Genomic DNA, 25,000 nt, shown 5'->3' on the forward strand with positions numbered 1-25,000 from the left:
TGAGATAGGGGGAGGGAGTGAGAGGAGGAAGAGGGAGAGAGATGGAGGGGGCTGCAACACAGAGTAAGAGAGGGCAGGAGCTGAGAGGGGTGATGGACTCCTTTATTCAGCAGAATTAAACTTCTGCAACTGGTTCCAGTACCTCTACTTCTGTAATAATCGCCCCCCCCCCCTCTTTCCCCTCCGATACGAAAGAAAAGGAAATGCGATACAAGGGGAAAGAATAGGAGAGACAAAAAAGACGTTCTCTCCTCTTGAAGAGAATGACACAGGGCATTGATTGGGGCTCAGAGTGGTGAGCAAAAAGCCCTCATTGTCTCGGGGCGGGTGCACAAAGAGGCCAGATGGTGCCCCTTTTTAGGCATAGTGGCCTCCCCTGACCTCGCCCACAGGACTTAATAGTAGTCTCCCTTGACGAGGGGTGAGTCTCATCAGTGTGGGGGCCATTTTGTCTGGATCGTTGTCAGTTGTACTTCTGTTCGAGTTTTCAGTGTCGCTAAGTTTCCATGGTTTGTGTAAAGTCTACAGCTAATAATAAAAACGTTATACACTTCGACAGTTCACCCTTTCTGAGTTGCTTCAATATTGGTTAGAAATATGAACAGCCTGCTCATTTCGGAATTGCAGATCGAAGAATAAGAGAAGGCTGAAGATCCGGAGGACTGTTCACATAGTCAGCTTTTCCCAAATCTTGCCTCGCCAACTTCTGGGCGACTTCTTTCTGCCAAAAGTCTGTTGAAAATCGGTAGAAAAGTGAACGTGTCAACAGCATTTAAAAGTTTAACACAGTGGTAAGGCCAAAAAAAATTGTCTGTTTCTGGTAACATGGCTAAAATAAAATAGGGTAGGTAGGTAGGGATTTTTTTTCCCCCAAATGTAGACCAATAAAACTAACTTTAAAAATCGTGCAAAGAGACTGGATTCACTATACATAGAGACAAGACACTCAACACATTTACAAATCTGTGACAAAGACTGAAAGAGTATGACATGTTTTTCTTTGTTTACCTGGTCTGATATTTCCATGATGAAACAGAAAAGAAGACTTGAGACATCTTACATCTTGAGCATGGACAAATTTAAAAAAAATTTGAGTTTGGAAAAAAAAAGTTTAGGGTCGGCGCCGAAATTTAGGGTCGGTCGGGTGACCAGAAACAGACAATTTTTTTTTTGTGCCTAATGTATATAGTTTTTTTGTCACCCATTCTCGACAATTGCGCCGAAACTCGACGTGGCCCTGATCTGCGTGATCGTTTGCAGCCGCAGATATCGTTTGAAACCATTGCCAATTGTGATCATCTTTTGCACAAAAATCAAACTACATACACCATTTTGCAAAGCGATCATTCTTCTTTATACCGCCAGTGCCTTCAAAGAGATTCCTCCTCTAAAAGGCTGATGTCCTCTAAAGCGCAAAGTCATCATCAAAAAGGTAATGCCCGAAAGATAAAATAAACACTCAATCAGAAACGTTTAACTCGGGCAAGAAATCTCCTCTTTCTTTCAAACAGAACACGAGGCTAAAAACATCCTCAAAACAGATGCGTTGCCTGTCAGGTAACAGTTCCATTATTCGAATTACAGCAAGAAAACTTGACACTTGTTAAAAGGGGAGGAAGAGATTGTCAAGGTCTCGTGGGCGATGTCTTTGAAGTGCATGGTGGAATTCTAATGTCTCTTTGAGCTCTGCCTTTCAATGCACAAGCCTTGCCAAGTAAGTAGAGGTTACATGCCGAGTCTCATTGATTATTAAAAATAATGGTCGAAGTTAGCGGATCATGAAAAATGCGAGCTTTAGCGAGCTTTTTCATGACCGCGAACTGAGACCATTATTTTTTATAATCACTGAGACGAGGTGTGTAACCTCTTTATTCCTCCTTTCTTCAGTTATTCAAAGAAAAGAGGAGTTTTTGTGCGAAAGTTTGATCGAATCCTATTCACTCAACCAGTCAACCTGCGCAGGCGATCGATTAATGCGCGGTTGTATAGTTCCGTGCAAATCATTCCATTCTGTTAACACTTCTTGTCAGTTTTCCTATTTTGGACTAAAATCAAGTACACAGATATGCTGTTATTCTGCTGTGGCGGCAAAGGCAGATATTGTGTGTTCTGTATATGTTTTGGTATCGCTTAGGGTAATGTTCTTTCGTCAAATGGGACTAGCAGACGAACTTTTGCACCCGTGTTCCAACGTTAAAAACTGTATGAAGTTCAGTTTTCTGGGGAAAATAGTGTATGAAACCGCTTTATGTTGTTTAAATTGATGAGATGTGTGCATTTGGTTGCGTGTGATCTGTTTATTAAATGAAATATTGTTGAAAACTGACCATCGGATTGCAGTCTGTTGTCGAAGAAACTGAGTGAAAAGAAATTTGAAAGGGGAACTACTCTTGTCGCTAGACAAAGTATGAGAGTTACTTGCCTTGGGAATTTACTTGTGATGAACGTTTGTGCACAGCAGACCTAGAAAACAACCAAACTCATGGATTGTATATGGAGATTCATGTGTTCAAGCCTGTAGTTGTTAATTTAAATGCGGTATGTTTGTATTGTTTGCTCCAGAGATGTATACTTCGTACATTAGAGCGTTCGGAACTTTTCAGTCGCAAAAGTAGTACCGACGCAGAACAGCTTCTCAACCCATTGCGCTATCGAGGATTCAGGCTGTTGCTGGGTCGTTATTTGTTTGGTTGCTGGGTGTTTATCGAAAAATAACTAGCTCTACAAGTTTACAGAGGTAAAGAAGCAGAGGGGGGAATAATGAGCCTTTAAACCGCGCTGTGCCTCAAGAATGAAGGTCACTGCCAGCTGCTGTCGGTCGATGACCGGACTTGCCGACATCGCAGTACTGAATGACATCGTGACCAGTGCTCTATACCAGTCTCAGTTTGTGATAATTCCTGGTGTGTACAGGATTGATCGCATAATACTCGTGTTAATTGTGACTGTTTCCCAGTGAGCGAAGCAGTTCTTTATAATTGTGGGTTTGTCTTGTGAATCAGTGCAGTAGGGAGATGAGGGGAGTAGGGGGGGGGGGGGGGAGAAGAGACGATGGTCGATCTTACATCGTGGTTTGAATTGTGACTAGTGTTCAATGAGTGAACGGTCGTTGGTAATTGTGGGTTTGTCTTGTGTATTTGGAAGGGAGGTGAGGGCAGGGGGAGGGGGAGGGGGGGAGAAGTAGGCTATGAAGTGACGATGACGACGTGACTCGTGTTAGAGTGATGGTTTTTGTTCACTGAGCTGAACAGTCGTTGGTAATTGTGGGTTTGTCTTTTGTGAGGGTGGAGGTGGGAGGTAGAAATATGAAGTGATGACAGTCGATGTGAATTGTGTTTAAATTGTGACTATTGTTCAGTGTTGAAGCTCAGTGATGGGTGATCCTTCGTGGGTCTGGGGGTTGGTGTCCGAGGGGAAAGGGAGAGGGTATTATAGGAGGGGGGGGGGTGGTGGCGCTATTGAACGAGGATTGTCAGGGTGATCCGTGTCTGAACGCGTGTGATTAGCAGCACATCTGCTCTTCCCTGTGACCTTTATCCGGGCCTCTATTCTCTATTGTCCGTGCGTTTGCTCTTCTTATATACACGTTTTGCTGTATTCTGTTCTCTTTTTTTCCCTTTGTTTTCTAGTTTCCCCTGTATCCACGTCGTATTCTTCTTTGCACACTTTTTTCAAAATATTTTCTGTTCTTGCCTTTCGTCTTTATAATCCAGTTTTCCTCAATTCCCTTGTCTCATTTTTATATTTAGTCAAGTTTTGACTAAATATTTTAACATCGAGGGGGAATCGAAACGAGGGTCGTGGTGTATGTGTGTCTGTCTGTCTGTGCGTGTGTGTGTGTGTGTGTGTGTGTGTGTGTGTGTGTGTGTGTGTGTGTGTGTGTGTGTGTGTGTGTGTGTGTGTGTAGAGCGATTCAGACTAAACTACTGGACCGATCTTTATGAAATTTGACATGAGAGTTCCTGGGTATGAAATCCCCGAACGTTTTTTTCTTTTTTTTGATAAATGTCTTTGATGACGTCATATCCGGCTTTTCGTGAAAGTTGAGGCGGCACTGTCACGCCCTCATTTTTCAATTAAATTGGTTGAAATTTTGGTCAAGTAATCTTCGACGAAGCCCGGACTTCGGTATTGCATTTCAGCTTGGTGACTTAAAAATTAATTAATGACTTTGGTCATTAAAAATCTGAAAATTGTAAAAAAAAATAAAAATTTATAAAACGATCCAAATTTACGTTTATCTTATTCTCCATCATTTGCTGATTCCAAAAACATATAAATATGTTATATTTGGATTAAAAACAAGCTCTGAAAATTAAATATATAAAAATTATTATCAAAATTAAATTGTCCAAATCAATTTAAAAACAGTTTCATCTTATTCCTTGTCGGTTCCTGATTCCAAAAACATATAGATATGATATGTTTGGATTAAAAACACGCTCAGAAAGTTAAAACAAAGAGAGGTACAGAAAAGCGTGCTATCCTTCTTAGCGCAACTACTACCCCGCTCTTCTTGTCAATTTCACTGCCTTTGCCATGAGCGGTGGACTGACGATGCTACGAGTATACGGTCTTGCTGAAAAATGGCAGCTACTTGACTAAATATTGTATTTTCGCCTTACGCGACTTGTTTTTATTTATGTTTGCAAACTTTTATTCATCTTCTGTATCTCTGTTATCCTTGCCTTTATCTTAACTCGTTTTCCAATTTTTTCTGAAACTCCTCTTGTTTTTGTTCTTCTTTACACACTTGTTTTGTACTCTCGTCCATGTTCCTGTCTTCGTTTTCTATTCTTGCTCCATTTCCTCACCTTCTTGTTCATCGTTTTCGTCTTCTCTTCCTCTCTTTCTCCACCTTGTCTTCGTCTTCTCTTCCTCTCTTTCTCCACCTTGTTTTCGTCTTCTCTTCCTCTCTTTCTCCACCTTGTTTTCGTCTTCTCTTCCTCTCTTTCTCCACCTTGTTTTCGTCTTCTCTTCCTCTCTTTCTCCACCTTGTTTTCGTCTTCTCTTCCTCTCTTTCTCCACCTTGTTTTCGTCTTCTCTTCCTCTCTTTCTCCACCTTGTTTTCGTCTTCTCTTCCTCTCTTTCTCCACCTTGTTTTCGTCTTCTCTTCCTCTCTTTCTCTACCTTGTTTTCGTCTTCTCTTCCTCTCTTTCTCCACCTTGTTTTCGTCTTCTCTTCCTCTCTTTCTCCACCTTGTTTTCGTCTTCTCTTCCTCTCTTTCTCCACCTTGTTTTCGTCTTCTCTTCCTCTCTTTCTCCACCTTGTCTTCGTCTTCTCTTCCTCTCTTTCTCCACCTTGTTTTCGTCTTCTCTTCCTCTCTTTCTCCACCTTGTTTTCGTCTTCTCTTCCTCTCTTTCTCTACCTTGTTTTCGTCTTCTCTTCCTCTCTTTCTCTACCTTGTTTTCGTCTTCTCTTCCTCTCTTTCTCCACCTTGTTTTCGTCTTCTCTTCCTCTCTTTCTCCACCTTGTTTTCGTCTTCTCTTCCTCTCTTTCTCCACCTTGTCTTCGTCTTCTCTTCCTCTCTTTCTCCACCTTGTCTTCGTCTTCTCTTCCTCTCTTTCTCCACCTTGTCTTCGGTTTTTAATTTTCTTCCAGTTCCCCTTCTTCTTAATCTTCCTTGCACATTTTTTTCATCCACTTCTGTTCGTCTCTTCCATGTCACTGTCTTCGTTTTCTAGTTTCCCTCCAATTTCATTTCCTCTTCTTCTTTACATTTAGTCAAGTTTTTACTAAATGTTTTAACGTAGAGGGGGGAATCGATCGAGACGAGGGTCGTGGTGTATGTGTGTGTGTGTGTGTGTGTGTGTGTGTGTGTGTGTGTGTAGAGCGATTCAGAGAAAACTACTGGACCGATCTTCATGAAACTTGACATGAGATGTCATGAGTATGGTTTTTTTTTATAAATGTCTTTGATGACGTCATATCCGGCTTTTCGTGAAAGTTGAGGCGGCACTGTCACGCTCTCATTTTTCAACCAAATTGGTTGAAATTTTGGTCAAGTAATCTTCGACGAAGCCCGGACTTTGGTATTGCATTTCAGATTGGAGGCTTAAAAATTAATTAATGAGTTTGCTCATTAAAGTTGTCATTAAAATCGATTTTTCGCAAACAGATTTAAAATTGATTGCATCGTATTCTTCATCACATTCTGAATCTAAAAATATAATACATATGTTATGTTTACTCTTAAAATGTGATCACAATTAACGAAAATAGATTAATTAGTCTTACGATTAAAATTTAAGAAATCGATCCAAAAATGATTTCATCTTATTCTTTATCATTTCCTGATTCCAAAAACATATAGATATGATAGGTTGTATTCAAAACAAGCTCAGAAAGTTAACAAGAATACAGAAAAGCGCGCTTTCCTGCTTAGCACAATACGCTACCGCGCTAATCTGGCGTGTCAATATCACTACGTTTTGCACGTGGGAGATGAGCGATTTCCTTCACGCGGGGATTGACGAAGCTGTACTGTCTTGGTGAAAAAATACAGTGCGTTCAGTTTCATCCCGTGAGTTCGACAGCTTGACAAAATGTAGTAATTTCGCCTTACGCGACTTGTTTTTATTCTTCTTCGCGAATTTTTTTTGTCATCTTCAGTTCCTGTCTTCCTTCCAGTTTTCCTCCGTTTCCTCTTCGTCTTATTCTTCTACACACGCACGTTTCCCGGGGTTTTGCCCATCCCTCCGTCATTGTTTGGGGGACAGTTGTAATTGCGGCAGATCCACGGAGCAATCTTTCCGTGTGAGCTGACCCCGGATTGAAATGCCTCTTCGGACGTCACGTGCAGTGTTCAATATAACACGCAACATTGACCGATTCTTTCAGGCTGCGCATTTTTGGGGCTCGTTCTCTGATATCGTCAGACTAATTGCGAAATCTTCCAGACCTTTCTGAACTTGTTCATGACCCTAGAGATTGATCGAATGTCTGCTGCTAATTATCTTGTTCTTTTTACATTTAGTCAAGTTATGACTAAATGTTTTAACGTAGAGGGGGGAATCGAGACGAGGGTCGTGGTGTCTGTGTGTGTGTGTGTGTGTGTGTGTGTGTGTGTGTGTGTGTGTGTGTATGTGTGTGTGTGTGTGTGTGTGTGCGTGTGTGTAGAGCGATTCAGACCAAACTACTGGACCGATCTTTATGAAATTTGACATGAGAGTTCCTGGGTATGATATCCCCGAACTTTTTTTTCTTTTTTTTGATAAATACCTTTGATGACGTCATATCCGGCTTTTCGTGAAAGTTGAGGCGGCACTGTCACGCCCTCATTTTTTAACCAAATTGGTTGAAATTTTGGTCAAGTAATGTTCGACAAAGCCCGGACTTCGGTATTGCATTTCAGCTTGGTGGCTTAAAAATTAATTAATGACTTTGGTCATTAAAAATCTGAAAATTGTAAAAAAAATATTTTTTTATAAAACGATCCAAATTTACGTTCATCTTATTCTCCATCATTTTCTGATTCCAAAAACATATAAATATGTTATATTTGGATTAACAACAAGCTCTGAAAATTAAATATATAAAAATTATTATCAAACTTAAATTTTCCAAATCAATTTAAAAACACTTTCATCTTATTCCTTGTCAATTCCTGATTCCAAAAACATATACATATGCTATGTTTGGATTAAAAACACGTTCAGAAAGTTAAAACGAAGAGAGGTACAGAAAAGCGTGCTATCCTTCTCAGCGCAAGTACTACCCCGCTCTTCTTGTCAATTTCACTGCCTTTGCCGTAAGCGGTTGACTGACGATGCTACGAGTATACGGTCTTGCTGCGTTGCATTGCGTTCAGTTTCATTCTGTGAGTTCGACAGCTACTTGACTAAATGTTGTATTTTCGCCTTACGCGACTTGTTTCTTGTTCTTTTTCTTCTTTTCGTGTTCTTGTTCTTCTTCCGTGTTCTTGTTCTTCTTTCGCGTTCTTGTTCTTCTTTTCGCGTTCTTGTTCTTCTTTTGTGTTCTTGTTCTTCTTTCGCGTTCTTGTTCTTCTTTTCGCGTTCTTGTTCTTGTTTTGTGTTCTTGTTCTTGTTTCGTGTTCTTGTTCTTCTTTCGCGTTCTTGTTCTTCTTTTCGCGTTCTTGTTCTTGTTTTGTGTTCTTGTTCTTGTTTCGTGTTCTTGTTCTTGTTTCGTGTTCTTGTTCTTGTTTCGTGTTCTTGTTCTTGTTTTGTGTTCTTGTTCTTGTTTCGTGTTCTTGTTCTTGTTTCGTGTTCTTGTTCTTGTTTCGTGTTCTTGTTCTTCTTTCGTGTTCTTGTTGTTTTCGTTCTTCTTCTTTCTTACTCTTGTTTTCGGTCTTGTTGTTCTTCTTGCTTGTCTTCTTGTTCTCGCTCTTCTTCTTTCTAGTTCTTAATCTTTTTCTTCGTCTTCTTCGCCTTCTTCCTCTTCTTTTGAAAGAATTAATGAGTGTGGGAAATTATTTTGGTCATGCTTGTGCATCAGATCGTTTTCTTGTGGTTATCTTCGTGTGAATAGTTCAGCATGCTCTGGCTTGTGCGTGGTTCACAGGTCGATGTGACCAGACACATTTTTCTAATTTTGGTTTTACAGTTTTTCCGGCTTAAATGCATACTCTTTTGGGCCAAAGACTTTCAATATTCTCATCTGTCAACAATAATTTGAAGGGAAAGAAGACAGCTGACATGCACACGCTGCAAATGTGTTGAGCCAATTATCTGATGGGGGAAAGTCGTGCCTATCTGCCGACCTTTTTAAGCGACGAAAGCGGAAACGCAGTTTTCTGCGATTATGCATTAAGCATCGTTTCACTGACACCTGTCAGTTTTGACTCTCTCGCCTTTTTGTGTCAGTGTGAGTTCAGCCAATTAACCTTTTAACCATCAGAACATGTTCACACATGCACTCCCAGACTGTCGTTCGCCAGTGCTTCCGTCCGTGTCAGAAGAACCCCTGGTGCCACGAAGGTGTTGTAGCTGCATTTGCAGAGAGATAAGACATGTGAACGAATTGCTGATACAAGGTAGACAGGTAGGTTCGTGATTGCTGATACACAGATAGCAGGTAGGTCAATGATTGCTGACACAAGGTAGACAGGTAGGTCCGTGATTGCTGATACAAAGATAGCAGGTAGGTATATGATTGTTGCTACAGGGTTGGGGGGTACGGGCAGGTAGCTCCGTGGGTACGGGTACTTCAGGGCGGGGGGTACGGTGAGTTTCAAGCAGGAAGCTCAGCGGTTACGGGTACTCAAGCGTAGGGGGTAGCGGGGGTGATGTGTAGATGAGGGCAGGGGATCTGTGGTGGCTGCTTCCGGAAAGGGGGAGGCAATAACCCAGTGGTTCTGGGCACAGTGATACCTGCGGGGAAAGGACAACCTTGAGGCCAGCCAAAAGTGTCCCGATATTGCAGGTGTCCTAGCTGTTATGACAGGTATGCAGATATCACTATGCTAGACAAAGGGGCTACAGAAGGTGTCCTTTCTTGGGAGGTGTCCTGTCGCCGAAAGGCTCTTACATTGCAGGTGCTACTGTATATCAGAATAGGGCGAGCGGGGTAGCAGGTGGACGAGGTGGCCCGGTGGTGATGGAGACAGTGCTACATGTCACGCAAGCTTGCCCGTGGGCCCACCAAAAGTCACCCCACTTCGCTGGAAGCCTTTGACGACAAGTAGATATTGATAGAAGACTAAGGGGCTCTCTTATGTGTAAAGGTGTTGTTTCTTAGGAGGTGTCTACTCATCGCAAGAGCCTTACATTACAGGTACCACTGAACTTCAGGGGTGTCGGGGTGCTAGGTAGATGAGTGTAGGGGGGGGGGGTGTTTGTCGGGATGTCCGTGCCCAGCACCTGATAAAACACAAAACACAGTCATTGGCGCGCACCTTGCTCTCTGTCAACATGGAAGGGAGTGGGGGGGGGGGGGGAGGTGAGTTAGGGTGGGGGAGGTCCATTTTCTGTTCAGGGTCGATGAAGTCGATGAAGTTAATTTGCTGATGTGAGGCTCTGATGCAAAAATCAATACAAGATAGACCATTCGGGGAGTGAAGTGCGTTTGGTAGTGTTCTTCATCATTGACATACTTTGTGCGGTGCGGGCTGTGGTGTGGGGGGGGTGTTTATATATGTGTTTGCGCGTGTCGTTTGGTGTATTTGTGTTTGTATGCAAGTGTGCGTGTGTGTGTGTATGTGTGTGTGTGTGTGTATGTGTGTCTGTCTGTCTGTGTGAACGTACGTGTGTTTGCATGTTTGTCTGTGTGTGCCGTTGTGGTCTTTGCGGTCAATGTGTATGATGTATGTGACTGTGTCTCAACTCAACTCAACTCAACTCAAATTTTATTGGCTTCAATTTTCATGGAAGAATTTGTCTTGCGCTTGGGAGAAAGTAAGAGTATAACATATAAAAACAGCATTCATATCACATTTCATGTATCACACACAGTAATCACTAGTATAAGCCTACAATTATCACATTTGTACCTGTATCATACATGCAAATAAATAGTATCACATTTCCACGTATCACACACAATATATACATTACATACATACAGCAAGCTTCCATCTCCCGCGCCCCCCTCCCTCCCACACATACATATCCTCGCACGTGCGTCGACTCCATACAAATGACATCATCAGTCCATTAACTAAAATGCACAATGACTAGTAGTGGGTACATGATACTTAATACGTGCTCAACTAGACCTGCTAACTAAAATAATAACAGAAACAAAAACAAGGACTGGGCACAACATTTACACGTGTGTGACCTACTTACATCAGGTGCCTGTGATCTATAAATAACAATGATTGCGTTTAAAGTAAAACATGAATAATGCCGATGTTTACTAACAATGAATACATAACAACTAAGATAAGAATGTATGTGTTTTCATAATATGATTATTTTATAAAACACAGTGGGGAAATTTGGAAAATAATTTTTATACGAAACTGCGCACATCGAGTCGAGCTCTGTAGCGTGTGTGTTCGGAGGCAGGAGACACACATGGCTGTGGATATTAATTGTTCGGTGGATTAAAAAGGATACCCCGACTTCGGCAGGGCAGAAGGAGGTACAAGACGGTGTGCTGTATTGCTGTGTGTGTGTGTGTGTGCTGTGCAGACATTCTGTGTTATGTGCATGTTCTATTCTAGTCTGTCCGTAGGCTTCCTCTGAGGGCCTATTGTGTACAAGGGGAGGTCACTTCCGCCTTATAAACAAACACATGTGGAGACCCACAGAAATACCATAGCATCGTAATGAAAGAGGGCAAAAATACTGATAACAGCAAGGTAAGACAGGTCTAGGACATTATTTCTAGGACTGACTAAGCAATAGAACAACATCATGATCTTCATAAGCAAATGATAGTGAGAACAAAACGAAATTCTTACTCTTCTGACTGCTCCCAGTGATTGACATTCAAAACATCCATCCTGTTCTATTCTAAATAGTTGTAAAAAAACTTCATAAGAATAGTATTAAACATACATACTTAATTTGTTTAAACATAATTCTAGTGTAAAAGTATACTTTATAAGTTGTGGAGATAATTTTAAAACATGAAGATAAAAAACACAACAATAACATGACAACATTAGAGTACAATGCATTCCTAGCTAGCTCTGAGGAAAACACCATTGTACATTTTTCAGTTTCACATGCATGCACTAAGTGGTATCATTAAGAACTGAGATGGCGGATGGAATAAACGACTTCCGCATGCGAGAGGTTCTACACTTTGCAGCTCTGTATCTACGCCTAGATGGCATGAGTGCAAACTGATCATGCAGGGGGTGCGATTCATCTTCAACGACCTTTCGTGCTTTTGTGGCTGTTCTCTTATGCACCAGTTCATCCAAGCTTGGGAACTGAACCCCAACCACCTTTTCTGCCTGTCTGATCACTCTTGCCAGATGGCTCTTGTCCTCTACAGTAGCCCCATAGTACCATACCATGAGGTTGAAGGTCAAAACACTTTCAATGCTGGCTCTGTAGAACATTGCCAGTATTTCAGGGCAGACCTTGAACTGCTTGAGTTTCCTCAGAAAGTACAATCTTGAATTGCACTTGCTAACTACCTTGGCTATGTGTTTTGACCACGAGAGATCTGAACTGATTATGCAGCCCAAGTATTTGTACTCTTGTACTTGTTCTACCTCTTTCCCCCCTATCACTAGTGGCTCTGTTTCCTTTTCCCCTCTCCTAAAGTCTGTGATCATCTCTTTTGTTTTGCCCACATTGAGGTCTAGGCTGTTCTGGTCACACCACTCTACTAGTTTGTCCACCTCCTGTTTGTACACTGTGTCATCATCATTCTGTATCAGGCCTACCAGAGCTGAGTCATCAGCAAACTTCGAAAGTTTGCCATTGGTGGCTCTACAGTCGTTGGTGTACAGGGTGAAGATTGTCGGAGATCTGATTGTGTGAATGTCTGTGTGCGATTGTGACTTTGTCGGTTTGTGTCTCATATATATATGTTTGTGCATGCAAACCTGTGGCTGTGCCGGCGCGCGTGTGTCAATAAATGTGTGCACAGATATCTGTTCTTTTGTGCGTGCTTGTTTGTTGACAAGTGTAAATGTAAGCACACCAACGTTTCGACCTCTTTGTTACCTTTTATTATTTTCTTCAACACAAACCTCATAAACCTACTGTCTGTAAATACCGTGCGAACCCGGCTTGCCAAGACAACTACCCAGAACTCTCGGTGACCAGTAATTGCGACATTCAGCGCCCTCTCCCAGACAGAGGCATCCTGGGAACTCAACAGGGCGTGGAGTAAAGCAAAAGAGACAAGATGAAAGGGACAGATATACTGGGGGACATCCGAGTGTGAAGTCTGGATGAAAGAGACACATAGACACACTCGTGGGACGACTCAGGGGTGAAGAAGGAAGATCTACATACTACATATACGTGCGGGACAACTAGGGCTGAAGGGGTCCAAGTCGACCAAAAGTGGGTGCATTCCCTGTTGGTGCACTTCCCGCAGGCGTTTTTCCTGTACACAGGGAATACACCTGGGGGCATTTCATGTAGCGTTTCGTCGATCTCGCTGAAAGTCACGTGATGCATAAAGCCACATCGGTAATCTTTTATATCTTGTTATCCTTTCCTTTTGTTTTCAAACTGAATAGATTCGGTGTTGCAATTTTATTGAAAAAATGAGAAAATCCATTATGTCCTCCTGTCGAATCGCATTTTGGATGTCTATGAAGGGAACAACGCTGACCGAGTCACGTGCTTGGGGCGAGATAATGCGGTATCGTAGTTTCCTACCGCGGTGCATTCCCAGTATACAGGAAAAACGCCTAGAGGGAATGCACCCACTTTTGGTCGACTTAGACCCCTTCTGCTTATCTAGGGTGAAGTCTGAAGATCTCCTTGTGGGACAAATCAGGATGAAGGAAGAGCAAATCTTCAGAGACTCGCACTTCTTCACGTGGCGACACCCAGGACAAATTGACGATGCTAGGGGAATTGCTCCCCCAGTAGGGGAAAAGGGGTGGGGCGCTGTGTTTGTTGGGTGTAGGAGGAGATGGTCGGTATTGTGTGGCAACGAAGCAGACGTTCCTGCATCACCATGCTTATTATGATCATACGGGCAGTTATTGTGATCAGCTTCATATCCAGCTCGTATCATTAAATCATTAAATTCTAAATTCCTGCTGATGTAGTACTGGACCGAGACCAACTAACTGCTCAATCCTATCATTTCTTGAGATGAGGATTATGTGTGCAATAGGCACGAAAGCAATTATTTGAGTGCACACAAGCCCAGACCATGACAGAGTGAAAGAACATACACATGGTGCCTGAGCTTTTATTGAGTATGAGGCCTTGGGCTTCAGGTAAAACAGGCCATCGGTAATAACAAGACAAAACAAGCCATTACCAACAATGCGGTCAGACATGACGTTGTTTCACGAACAAGACACTAACCACCATCTTAAAAGCGGCCCCAGACAGAACAGCGGGAGGTTATCGCCATGCTGAGAGGCCCCAGAAAACTTCCAGGCAGCGCACAGTACAGTCACAGATCTTCCAGCAGTAGAAGATCTTTGGTACAGTAATAGGTCGCTCTCACACCAGCCAAATCCGTCTCGACAGTGCTGGCCTCGTTTCGAACCTTCCCCCCATCTCTCGCTCCCCATCTCTCGTCCCTGATGTCTGGCCCAAGGGATGGAACATTTGGTACAGCGAATCTGCCAGTGACTTAATGCACTTTGTCCTTTGTTTCAAGGATCCACGCTCTTGGGTTGGTCTTTGTGTGAGCTAAAGTGTGTGTGGAAACTGTGCTACTCTTCAGACTTGAAGACTGAGACATCTGCGCGCGTGCTGGTTTCTTGACAATGGTTCCAGGGCTTACCATGTTGTTGTTGTTGTTGTTGTTGTTGTTGTTGTTGTTGTTGTTGTTGTTGTTGTTGTTGTTGTTTTTGTTGTTGTTAAAATCAATGATTGGTGGCTTCATGTCCACGTCCACGTCTCTCCCTGCCCATCTGAACCTTGGGGATCGAACACTTGGTGAAGCAGCAAGTCTGCCAATGGCAATACGTCCCACACTGCACTTTGTGCTTTATTTCAGGTTCCAGACAATTGATATTCTTGTAAACTAACTGCGTACAGATACCGCGGCACACTACACTCGAAGACTAGAAATTTGATGCGTGTACCATTTTCTTGCCAATGTTCCTAGCGTCCTTTTGATGATGATGATGATGATGATGATGATGATGATGATGATGATGATGATGATGATGATGATGATGATTTTGTACTTGTTCTTGTTCTTAATCTCGTTCTTTTACTTGTTTGTCAGTGTTGCTTGAATTCAGTGATTAGAGTGAAAGGACGACAAATACTATTCACTGTGTATGTTTCCCCCAAAGAACAGTAAGCAACGGAACTTGATATTGTATCGCGTAACTTTAATTCACGCAGTCTGTGTTTTCGTCAACACTCTCTCTCTCTCTCTCTCTCTCTCTCTCTCTCTCTCTCTCTCTCTCTCTCTCTCTCTCTCTCTCTCTCTCTCTCTCTCTCTCTCTCTCTCTCAAGGGAGGACACGACACGGAAAGGGAGACTATCGCGTGTCCTTCGCACGGTGGCCCCTTTATTATAGCTTGGCGACCGCCAACTTCCGCAATTTTCTGCCCCGGTGATCCCAACACCAATCACCTCCATTTCCCTGCACATTCCGCGCCTACGCACTGACACCACTTTCGAGCCGGTTTGATACGATTTTTTTAATGCACGAGAGAGAGAGAGAGAGAGAGAGAGAGAGAGAGAGAGAGAGAGAGAGAGAGAGAGAGAGAGAGAGAGAGAGAGAGAGAGAGAGAGAGATGGCAATTTCGGAATTACAGCTCAACTTGGCGTGAAATTGAGTCGATTTAGCTCCATATAAGATTTTTTCTTCTTTGCAATAGGAATTTTCTTAGATGCTCATCGGATTTAGTAACATGGGCCTGCGCAGCAGATTAGATATTTCTCCAATAGGAGTATTTTACGATGCTCGTTATTTAGAAGGATGGCGTTGTGGTGTATATTTAAACGTATCATTGCCTGTCGAATTCGTGCATAAAATGCATGATGATTCGCCAACAAATAACAGTTTTTCAAGTGAATTAGCATTTATTTTCAGAAGATGTACGGATTCCGAATCACATATGCTTGAGGTGTTGCATGATGTAACTGTTTTGGGGGCTCAGTTGAAGCCTTACCAATATTTATTCAAAGTAAAAATTAAAAAATTAAAAATTATTCAACAGACGTTGATTTACGTTTTAAATATATGTTTAAAATCAGATGTTTTACTGTATGCAACATGCGTTGAGATACCGTAAGTAAGCAAAAGGAGAGCAGAGAAACCGAAAGAACGCAAGCGAGAAATGCTCTGTATTCACTAACACTCGTGTGGTGGACAAGATAGGATCGTACCAGATAGGGAGTCAGATAGGCGACCGGGAAGACACATTGACACACAGCCAGATAGGAGGACCGAAAAATAGGCAAACAGGAAGACCACTATCCGACCGACAAACAGGCAAACGATAAGACCACCATCCGACCGACAAACAGGCAAACGGTAAGACCACTATCCGACCGACAAACAGGCAAACGATAAGACCACCATCCGAACGACAAACAGGCAAACAGTAAGACCACTATCCGACCGACAAACAGGCAAAGGGTAAGACCACCATCCGAACGACAAACAGGCAAACAGTAAGACCACTATCCGACCGACAAACAGGCAAACGGTAAGACCACTATCCGACCGACAAACAGGCAAACGGTAAGACCACTATCCGACCGACAACAGGCAAACGGTAAGACCACCATCCGACCGACAAACAGGCAAACAGTAAGACCACTATCCGACCGACAAACAGGCAAACGGTAAGACCACTATCCGACCGACAAACAGGCAAACAGTAAGACCACTATCCGACCGACAAACAGGCAAACGGTAAGACCACTATCCGACCGACAAACAGGCAAACAGTAAGACCACTATCCGACCGACAAACAGGCAAACGGTAAGACCACTATCCGACCGACAAACAGACAGACAGGAAGGCCAAAATACAGATAGACGGGAAAACGGGAAGACCGACTAACAGACTGACAAACAGGCAGGCATATGGACCGAGAGACAGACAGACGATGAAACGAAACGCAGTTTCGGCAGTTCACCAAATTCACATCATCGAACTGATGACTTCAGAACAACGGAGCCTCGTTTCGTCAACACTGATGAGCCCGTCGGTCCGTCAGCAATATTTCTGCAGAAACCATTAGCCATAAACCTGTCTGTCTGCTGTCAGCGACCTAATGAGCTACCTGCCTCTTGGCCTCTACCTGCCTCCGGTGCCCCCCAAGGTTGGCTCATGTTGTTGGTCGCAGCTTACCTGGCGACCTTGTTGGGGCAATTGATGAGAGGCAGACGTGACAGGCAAACATACATTGCCACATGCTCGGGATTGCATACATATTGAGCATTCTGTCAACGAATATTGAATAGGACGGCTGATTGTGCAAAAGAATCGCAACAAAGCTCCTATCTTTTCAAGTCATGATCATGGCGCAGAAGGGAATGGATTAGAACCGTACATATCATAGGCTTACGGAATAGATCTTCGATGATCAGTGTGTGTTTGAAGCTATAACCGTGCTAACATTTGTCCTATCCGTCATTCTTCCCAGTCCCACGAAAATACACGCAATGCTCCGCTTGACTGAAATTATGTCGTCGTTGGACTATGTCAATAGCTTTCGTTATTTTTCTCAGGTGGGTGTTTTTTCGGAGTTTTAGAAGTTTTCATTGAAAATCTCCGAAGATCATCAACCTCAAAACACATTCATGAACAGGTAATTTGTTCAGAATGTACAGGGTGACAATAAGAAGCGTGGCACGTTCACTGATAGTACTGGATTTAAAATGTTATGAGCAACCCGGCTGTGTTCTAGGTGGGGGGGGGGGGGGAGTGCTGGACCATGGAGAGAGTGAAGAAGCACATTTGCTTGAGCCATTCGTCACGACCGGCACAGTCAAGGGCAATAACATGTGCCATCAGGCAAGTGGGCAGGCAGACAGATAGACCGACAGAGACCAAACACGTACACAAACACACCACCACCCTCCCCTTTCTTTTGACTCCATCCAATAACGGCGTCCATCCATCAACGACTCATCGGCGTTATCACTGCCCGCCAGTTCCATCCCCCACACGACTGCTGTTGCTAAAGCCATCGAGATCAGCGGCGGAAAGAGAAAGCCATTAATAAAAGCCGTTCTGCAATGGCTGACCGAACCCGCATGTTGCTAGTGGGACGGAAGCAGAATCACAGAGCAAGCGTGACAGTGTCTGTGTCTGTGTCTCGGTGTCCTCTGCGTGAATCATTGAACGCTGTGACGTCATTTATGGTCGGGGCAAACCTTGGGCGTTTGGCCTAGCTGAGATCAATCTTAGACGTTAAAATGCCAAGAGAGAAAACTCTTGGGCGTTTTATGTCCAGAGAGAAAACTCTTTGACGTTTTATCCACGGAGAAAAATAGTGGGGTTTTATGGTGAGATGAGAGATTTGTGAGGAAACCTTGAGTAATTAATGGTTGCAGAATAAAATCACATTAATTGGCCGTGGGAAACGGCTTTAAATCTTGGCATTTTACGTTAGGCGATAACTGTGGTCGTTTTCTTGGGGGAAGAAACAACATAAAATGTTGTATTGTGATAAAATTTAAAAAATGAATATATTTCATGTTTTTAGAACTTATTATTCGGGGGCAAAAAACATATGAAGCATTCACATTTTTAAAGTTTGGGCACAACATAAAACTTATATAGTGTAATAACAAAATCTCCTTCAATATGTCATGGTTTTAGACCTTATGATTTGGGGGCAAAACATTTGAAAAATTCATATTTTTAAGGTTTGGCCACAACATTTACAGTTGGAAATCCCTTGCATATTTTATCATCGGAGAAACCTTGGACAGTTTTACGAGGTGACAAAGGGCAGAGCGTGCATGGCGGGGTCCCACAGCCGGGCTGTCGCTGCTCATTATCGGGCAGAACGTCATCACGTCCCTAGACGTCCTCGCAAAGCTGCGACGTCCTTGGAAACCGACACGCGGCTAAGTGAGGAGGGAACTAGTAGAAGATGACTGTGACAAGACTGAGACACTGTCTGTTACAGTGGAACCCCTCAATACTCAATACCGACCATCGCCTCCTACACCCCTCAAATCTGAGAAAACCAGGTCTTAAAAAGGGGAGAGTCTTAAAATGGAGGTAAATGTACAGAGCTTGTCAACAGACAATCTGAATAAGCAAGGTCTTAAAGAGGAGGAAGTCTTAAATTACGGGGTCTTAAAAGGGGCGTCCCACTTTACTTATATTACAGAAGCTGTTTCTTTGCCATGTCGACCCATGTAAGAAGCCAGACCAAAGTTTTAATCAGAGGCTGCTGTTTTGCAGTCGGGCTAAACAAAAAGACGAAGACAGTATCCGCTTTGCTGCTGCTGTTGGACCTTTTGGCTGCCATGACACCATGATACCATGACACCATGACACCATTACACCATGACACTCTCTGCGGCTCATATTCCATTTATAAGTCTACCTTTATTGTCAATGCATATAAACAAAAACAGAAGGGATCAAGCTTTATTGCGCACCACTGCTCCGCCAGGAAGACAGATAATAAATGTTGTTTGACGCCCTCACAGTGAAACCATTACAGGGAGGAAGACAGACATTGAGACGATTTACTTCCAGGGGACTATGATACTTGTTTGTTCGTTGTTGATTTTTGTTGTTGTTTTTGTTTTTCTGTTACTGATTTTTAAGGAACAGAACGTGTGTCTTTGCAGTCACTGTAAGCACGGAAGCAAAAGAAAGCAACATTTTCATCAGACTATTTCCTTGAAAAAGGGAGACTTGACTGCTGAGTGCCAGAGACAGTGATGCCTTTTGTTCTGCATATTCCAAAATACTGTTTATGCACAGGTCTCTTCTATCACAACATTAAAACAGGAGAAGAGGTCAAGCTTAGAGCCATAAAAACAAGAATTGTAGGTTATTGGAATGTTTCATTGTTGACAGAACAAAACGTTACATTTACATTACGTCGGCCCAGTAGGCGAACAGGCAAACACTTAAAGTACAAATAATGAGCTTATCTGAAAATCGTCCATGGATTTCGCATACAAGATGCCGGCGAGGTAAGCTTCATTTTTGCTCATTTGCGTGTGGGTGTGTTGATGAGAGCCATTCCATCGTTTGTCTTTCTGTTTTTTCGTGCGCTTCATCCTTGACCTTCGCCCGGATCTGCGAAGTTTTAAAGCGGATGGAAGCCAAACGCTGCGCATTTAATGTGAGAGATACGCCCACAGTGTTGGCCTTCACGTTTATGTCCATCACCGGAGCTTTTTTCGACCTCAAAGGTAAACTGTATTTGCAAAGCTGCAGTGTCCTTGAAAGGCTTTGGAGATCAATGGCGGACTTCGATCGTTACACATCTCTTGTGTCTCGGGGGGTGGAAGGGGGGCTAGATGTAAGAAGAGAAATGAAAGAGGATGTGATTACAGCGCCATGAAATCTCTTGGGGTCAATAGCATAAAGGGGGATCAGCGTGAGTGTCGAAGTAACACAAGCCAGAGTGACCAGACCTTGCTGACATGACATGCGTTATCTTCCCCTGCCGAAGGTTAGCTGCAGTTGGATTTAACGAGACTTTTTGCACTTTTTCCAGTAATTTAATGGAACTGGTGCATTTATCAATGCAAATAGAATTTAGGATGAGCTTGAAAAGGAACAGAAAAACATGTATTGTTAAATTGATTCACATTTTCTAATTACACTCAGAATATTTGATAAGGATAGTAAAACCCTTTCTGATATTCCGTGATACTTAAAATTGTTTTCATCTCTTTTCATTCTTTTATTTTTTTAAGTGACGACATTTCCCGCCAGGGCTAGTTGCCCGCGGCTTTATGATCTGCATGCAATTACAGAAAGGGGGAAGTTTGTCGATAACGTACGCCTGTATTGTTACTTGCCTCATTTTGTTTTCAAGCGGAATAAATTGTGAAGCATTTTTGGTATTCAATGAACGTCCTGGTATGCAAATTTACTTAGTTTGATTCACAATTGTGTCCCGAATGTCCCTGAGTGCCAATGAATTATGTTTATAATTTTAACTTGCAACTATGAATTATGTTATAATTATAACTTGAAACTGGTGGGGCTTGAGTGGTGTGGACTCTGTTAGAACTACTGAATGTCCCTGTATACTTTGTTTTACTTAATGACAACGTGTTATTGGTTTTGTTCGAGCGGAATGATTAGAAATTGGTATCATTTTGGTTTGGGTCTTTTCACACGCTATACTTCTTCTTCTGCGTTCCCAGCCATGCTATGTCCTCAATCCGGTCTATAGGGCGAAGTCCACAGTCCACCGCAGCGACGTTACCGTCCGGCCCCCAGAGCTTCTCGTGGGCCCCCACTGCACTGGGCCATATCATTTCTGCTCTTTACCTTTGTATTTCACTCTGTCGATGAGTGAGACACTCGAGTAGGGACCAAACTTGTCCATCGGTGTGAAACAGAGCCGTCAGAACGCACCAGTGTCCAGTCCCCCTGGACGTATCATGATCAACGATCCAGCTTGACCATCACAGCTGTGGCGCGGGTCAGTGTCATTGGAGCCCCTGTGTCCAGCTCACTGAGAAAGCTGACCGATCTCGTGCGTTGCGGTGACCTCTCTTGTGGCCTTCTTCAGGCGGGAGACAACTCCCCGCGCGTGCTATGATCCACCTGGGTGAACTCCCCTCGTTGCTGCGTTTGTTGGATAGTTCGTGTGAAAAGGCAGATTTCGGGTTGAGTTAGTTTTTAGTTTTGAGGGGGTTTCTTTGTTAAATGAAAGGAAATATATCTGGTAACTTATTTCATGAAGAAACACTGGGTGTTTTTGTTTCTGTTTCCTGTTTTTTGTCTGTTTGTTTGTTTAACGGTTGTGTCTTGTTGTTGTTGTTGTTGTTTGCGCTGTTACTGTATAATGCAATAAAATAATCTGCATGAAAGTATCCGGGACTTTTTGAGAGAGAAAAAAATGTTTTGGACGAAGAAGGGGATGAGCATCTCGTATGTTGTGTCAGGGACTTCGTCATGTTTCTGATTGATGTGGGCGAATATAAAATCCTGCCAGATCCTTGCCTCACTCTGGAGTTCGCCTTGACATGAATCAGTAATGGATTAGTTTCGTGCTGGTGATATTCTGTGTATTTCTTATTTTTTTCTAAGAAAGCCAGAAGAAAACCACCTTTTCCTGATCCTGCGCTAAACGGGAAAACCTTAGTTTCGTGTACTTATTCATGTAATCATGTTGCTACGTAATTATAATTATACTGCTTTCCAAATTTGCCTTTGTGTTTTTTCCTATAGCCATGGGCATAAGCAAGACTTTAGATTATAATTTTGTTCTCCATCGTATGTGAGTGTGTGTGTGTGTGTGTGTGTTTGTGTGTGTGTGTGTCTGTGTGTGTGTGTGTGTCTGTCTGTCTGTCTGTCTCTCTGTCTCTCTGTCTCTCTGTCTGTATGTGTCTGTCTGTCTGTCTCTCTGTTTGTCTGTCTGTCTGTCTGTCTGTCTGTGTCTGTCTGTCTGTCTGTTTGTATGTGTGTGTGTGTGTGTCTGTCTGTCTCTCTGTCTCTCTGTCTCTCTGTCTGTCTGTTTGTGTTTGTCTGTCTGTCTGTCTGTTTTTCTGTCTGTCTCTCTCTGTATTTTTGTCTGGCCGGCCAGACTGAGATTAGTACATACTCAGACCTCTGTGGACTGGCCGCTGGTCCCCGAAGTGTTGTCCGGTCCCCATGGGCAGTCCCACACCAACAAACTTGATCCTCCCGTCTGCTCCCTTCTGTGTATCGGCTTGGTCCGGGTTCCTCCGGCCGCTGTTGTGATTAGCGAGCGATGGGCAGCCAGGCTTATTAAGCGTGACGTCGCTGACATTGTCCGTGTGGTGGCGCCACTGTTGTTAGCTGACGTCCGTTTCTTGGTGGCCAGGCTAGGTTTTCGATAGTGAAGCGATGTAAGAGTTTGGTTTTTTTGTTATTGCTTGTGGCGAGGATTTGTTAAGAAAATGTCGCAAGCACATTTCTGAATATTCTTTCGATGTCAAATAATAATATTTCTTCTTCTTCTTCTTCTTCTTCTTCTTCTTCTTCTTCTTCTTCTTCTTCTGTGTCCATGTGCTAAAACAACCACGTACACTCGTACGGGATTTTTGCACGAGTAGGATTTTACGTGTATGACCGTTTTTACCCCGCCCAATAGCTTTTAGTTTTTCGCCTAGACTACACGGAATCATTGCATAGATACTCTTGCCTCTCTCTCTCTCTCTCTCTCTCTCTCTCTCTCTCTCTCTCTCTCTCTCTCTCTCTCTCTCTCTCTCTCTCTCTCTCTCTCTCTCTCGCTCTCTCTCTCTCTCTCGCTCTCTCTCTCTCGCAACAAGTGAACTAGTCATGCTTGTCTGAAACGCAACCTCGCCGTGCATTCCTCTAAGAAACGCAGGTCAGTGCTAGCGTGTGTTGATGTTCCTGGTTAATGAAGCGTCCCCAGAAACGTCTTGTCATCGCTCACGTGCCTATCGGGGTTATTGCAAGGCATCCGGTACATGACCTATCTATCGTGATTACCCTCTCGGGATTGAACCCTGTTTTGATCCGTGATAACACTGTGTATGGAGGTCTGTGTAGGGCAATGGAATCGGGGATGAATGGATGTGGGGCAGAGATGGGGGTGGAATTTGGACAGAGGTAGGGATAGTGTGAGATGGGGAACTCCTGTGTTATGGATTGCATCGGCGATTCTACTGGTAGAAACTTTGATCGGACTTTCTACCGGTAGAAACTCCGATCAGGCTTTCCACTGGTAGAATCGGCGATTCTGCCAGATCGCTGGTTCTACTATACCGTGACATATACGTAAAGTTATGAGTAGACTGTGCCTGATGTGTTTGCGTGTGTGAATCAGTTTATTGAATTGGATGCATACGTGTGTATGCACGCGGGAGCTTGCATTTGCCTGTCCGCACGCGCGCGTTTTTGTGCGTATTCGTCTGAATTTCAGTGTGCAGATGCTGTATTCATTCATTCTTTGCCTGCTTGCGTGCTTGCTCTCTTGCTTACGTGTTTGCTTGCTTACTCGTTTATTTGCGCGTGTACATGTAATTTACGCATATTTATGATCCTTCTTATCGAGTTTGTATCATGAACCTCTTCCACATTCTTCTATACCAAGAGAAAATTGATTTGAAACTTTGCCAGAAACACATGGCATCACATATGCAGGGAGAGTGTGGAAATGTGACACGGGTGCAGAATAACGTTGTCTGGCAACATTATGACATGCTGGTTATGACTGACAAGACGAGCATCTCTCAGCGAAATTGGCACGTCATTAAAGTGACGACTTCAGCAGCTGTTGGGCTCCGGGACTGGGGCTAAGGGGAGGGGTGGAGGGGGGGGGGGGAGGGTATGCGGCAAGTGATGGGACAGTTGTCACATTTGTTACGTGTGGATGCACTCAATTTAATATTAATTTACGAGCACCTTTCTCTTTACTCATCGTGGAATTTCGTAATTTTCTGGTATCGTATTGTTGTTACAATTTATAGAGCTGAACTTTTTTCTAAGCGCAGTTTCGCATTTCGAACTACAAGTTGTTCTGCTGACGTTGTCTGAAAATTCCTCTTGCCCTATAAAGTTGAGTTATAAAGTTTTAAAAAAAAAATTTAAAAAAAAAGGATTTCTGCACTCACCGATACAAACTGTTATAATTTACAATGCGATTTTGACTGCAACAAATTTTGTTTTGTTTCAAAATATCTTTAAAGGCACAGTAAGCCTCCCGTAAACCATCACAGAGCTCCCCGAGCGTCTACATACAGTACAAGCATACTTCAATTTGAACGCTCACCGAACGGGAACATCCTGGCTGCTTTCTGACGAGCGTGAGAAATTTTCAAAGAATTTATTTTCGTGGACTTGGTCCTCTACAACAATGGCGCCTCGTTTTGGTGCTGGACGGCTGTGATGAATATTCAATACCGGAAATCACGCATGGACAGTAAGCCTCCCGTAAACCATCACAGATACTGTCAGGCTTTTACACACAGTACAAACACCCTTCCATTTGAACGCTCACCAAACGGGAACATCCTAGGTGCCCTACGTAAAGAGCGAGCAATTTTGAAAGAATTAATTTTGCAGATTGTCTCGAACACTTTTTGGACCCATCCTGAACTCAGGTCAAACATGAGTTACTTCCCTTCGGGTCTCATTCTATCGATGTAAACTGGCGATAGCCGTGGATCGATGATTATCAAAATGTTTTTGGACCGTGGTGCGTTTTTGCGTTAGACCTAACTTTTAAAATCTAAATAATGAATTGACAGCTTGTTACACAAACATTCTTTAATCATAAAAGAATTCTTTTTTCATCAAGAAAAGATCAGTACAATTCGAAGT

The 25,000-nt window shown here is 43.1% G+C and overlaps 1 protein-coding gene across 1 annotated transcript; it reads right to left on the reverse strand.

The window, feature by feature from the left end:
* Positions 1 to 9,202: 9,202 nt before the first annotated feature.
* Positions 9,203 to 12,442, reverse strand: LOC138965674 (uncharacterized). The gene is made up of 2 exons (XM_070337849.1): positions 11,754 to 12,442; positions 9,203 to 9,329 (listed from the first exon to the last, which is right to left on the reverse strand). The coding sequence occupies exons 1-2, from the start codon at positions 12,440 to 12,442 to the stop codon at positions 9,203 to 9,205; spliced, it is 816 nt and encodes a 271-aa protein (XP_070193950.1).
* Between the last annotated feature and the right edge of the window lie 12,558 nt (positions 12,443 to 25,000).

This window comes from Littorina saxatilis, linkage group LG4 (assembly GCF_037325665.1).
Source record: "Littorina saxatilis isolate snail1 linkage group LG4, US_GU_Lsax_2.0, whole genome shotgun sequence".
In the NCBI taxonomy this organism is placed as follows: domain Eukaryota; kingdom Metazoa; phylum Mollusca; class Gastropoda; order Littorinimorpha; family Littorinidae; genus Littorina; species Littorina saxatilis.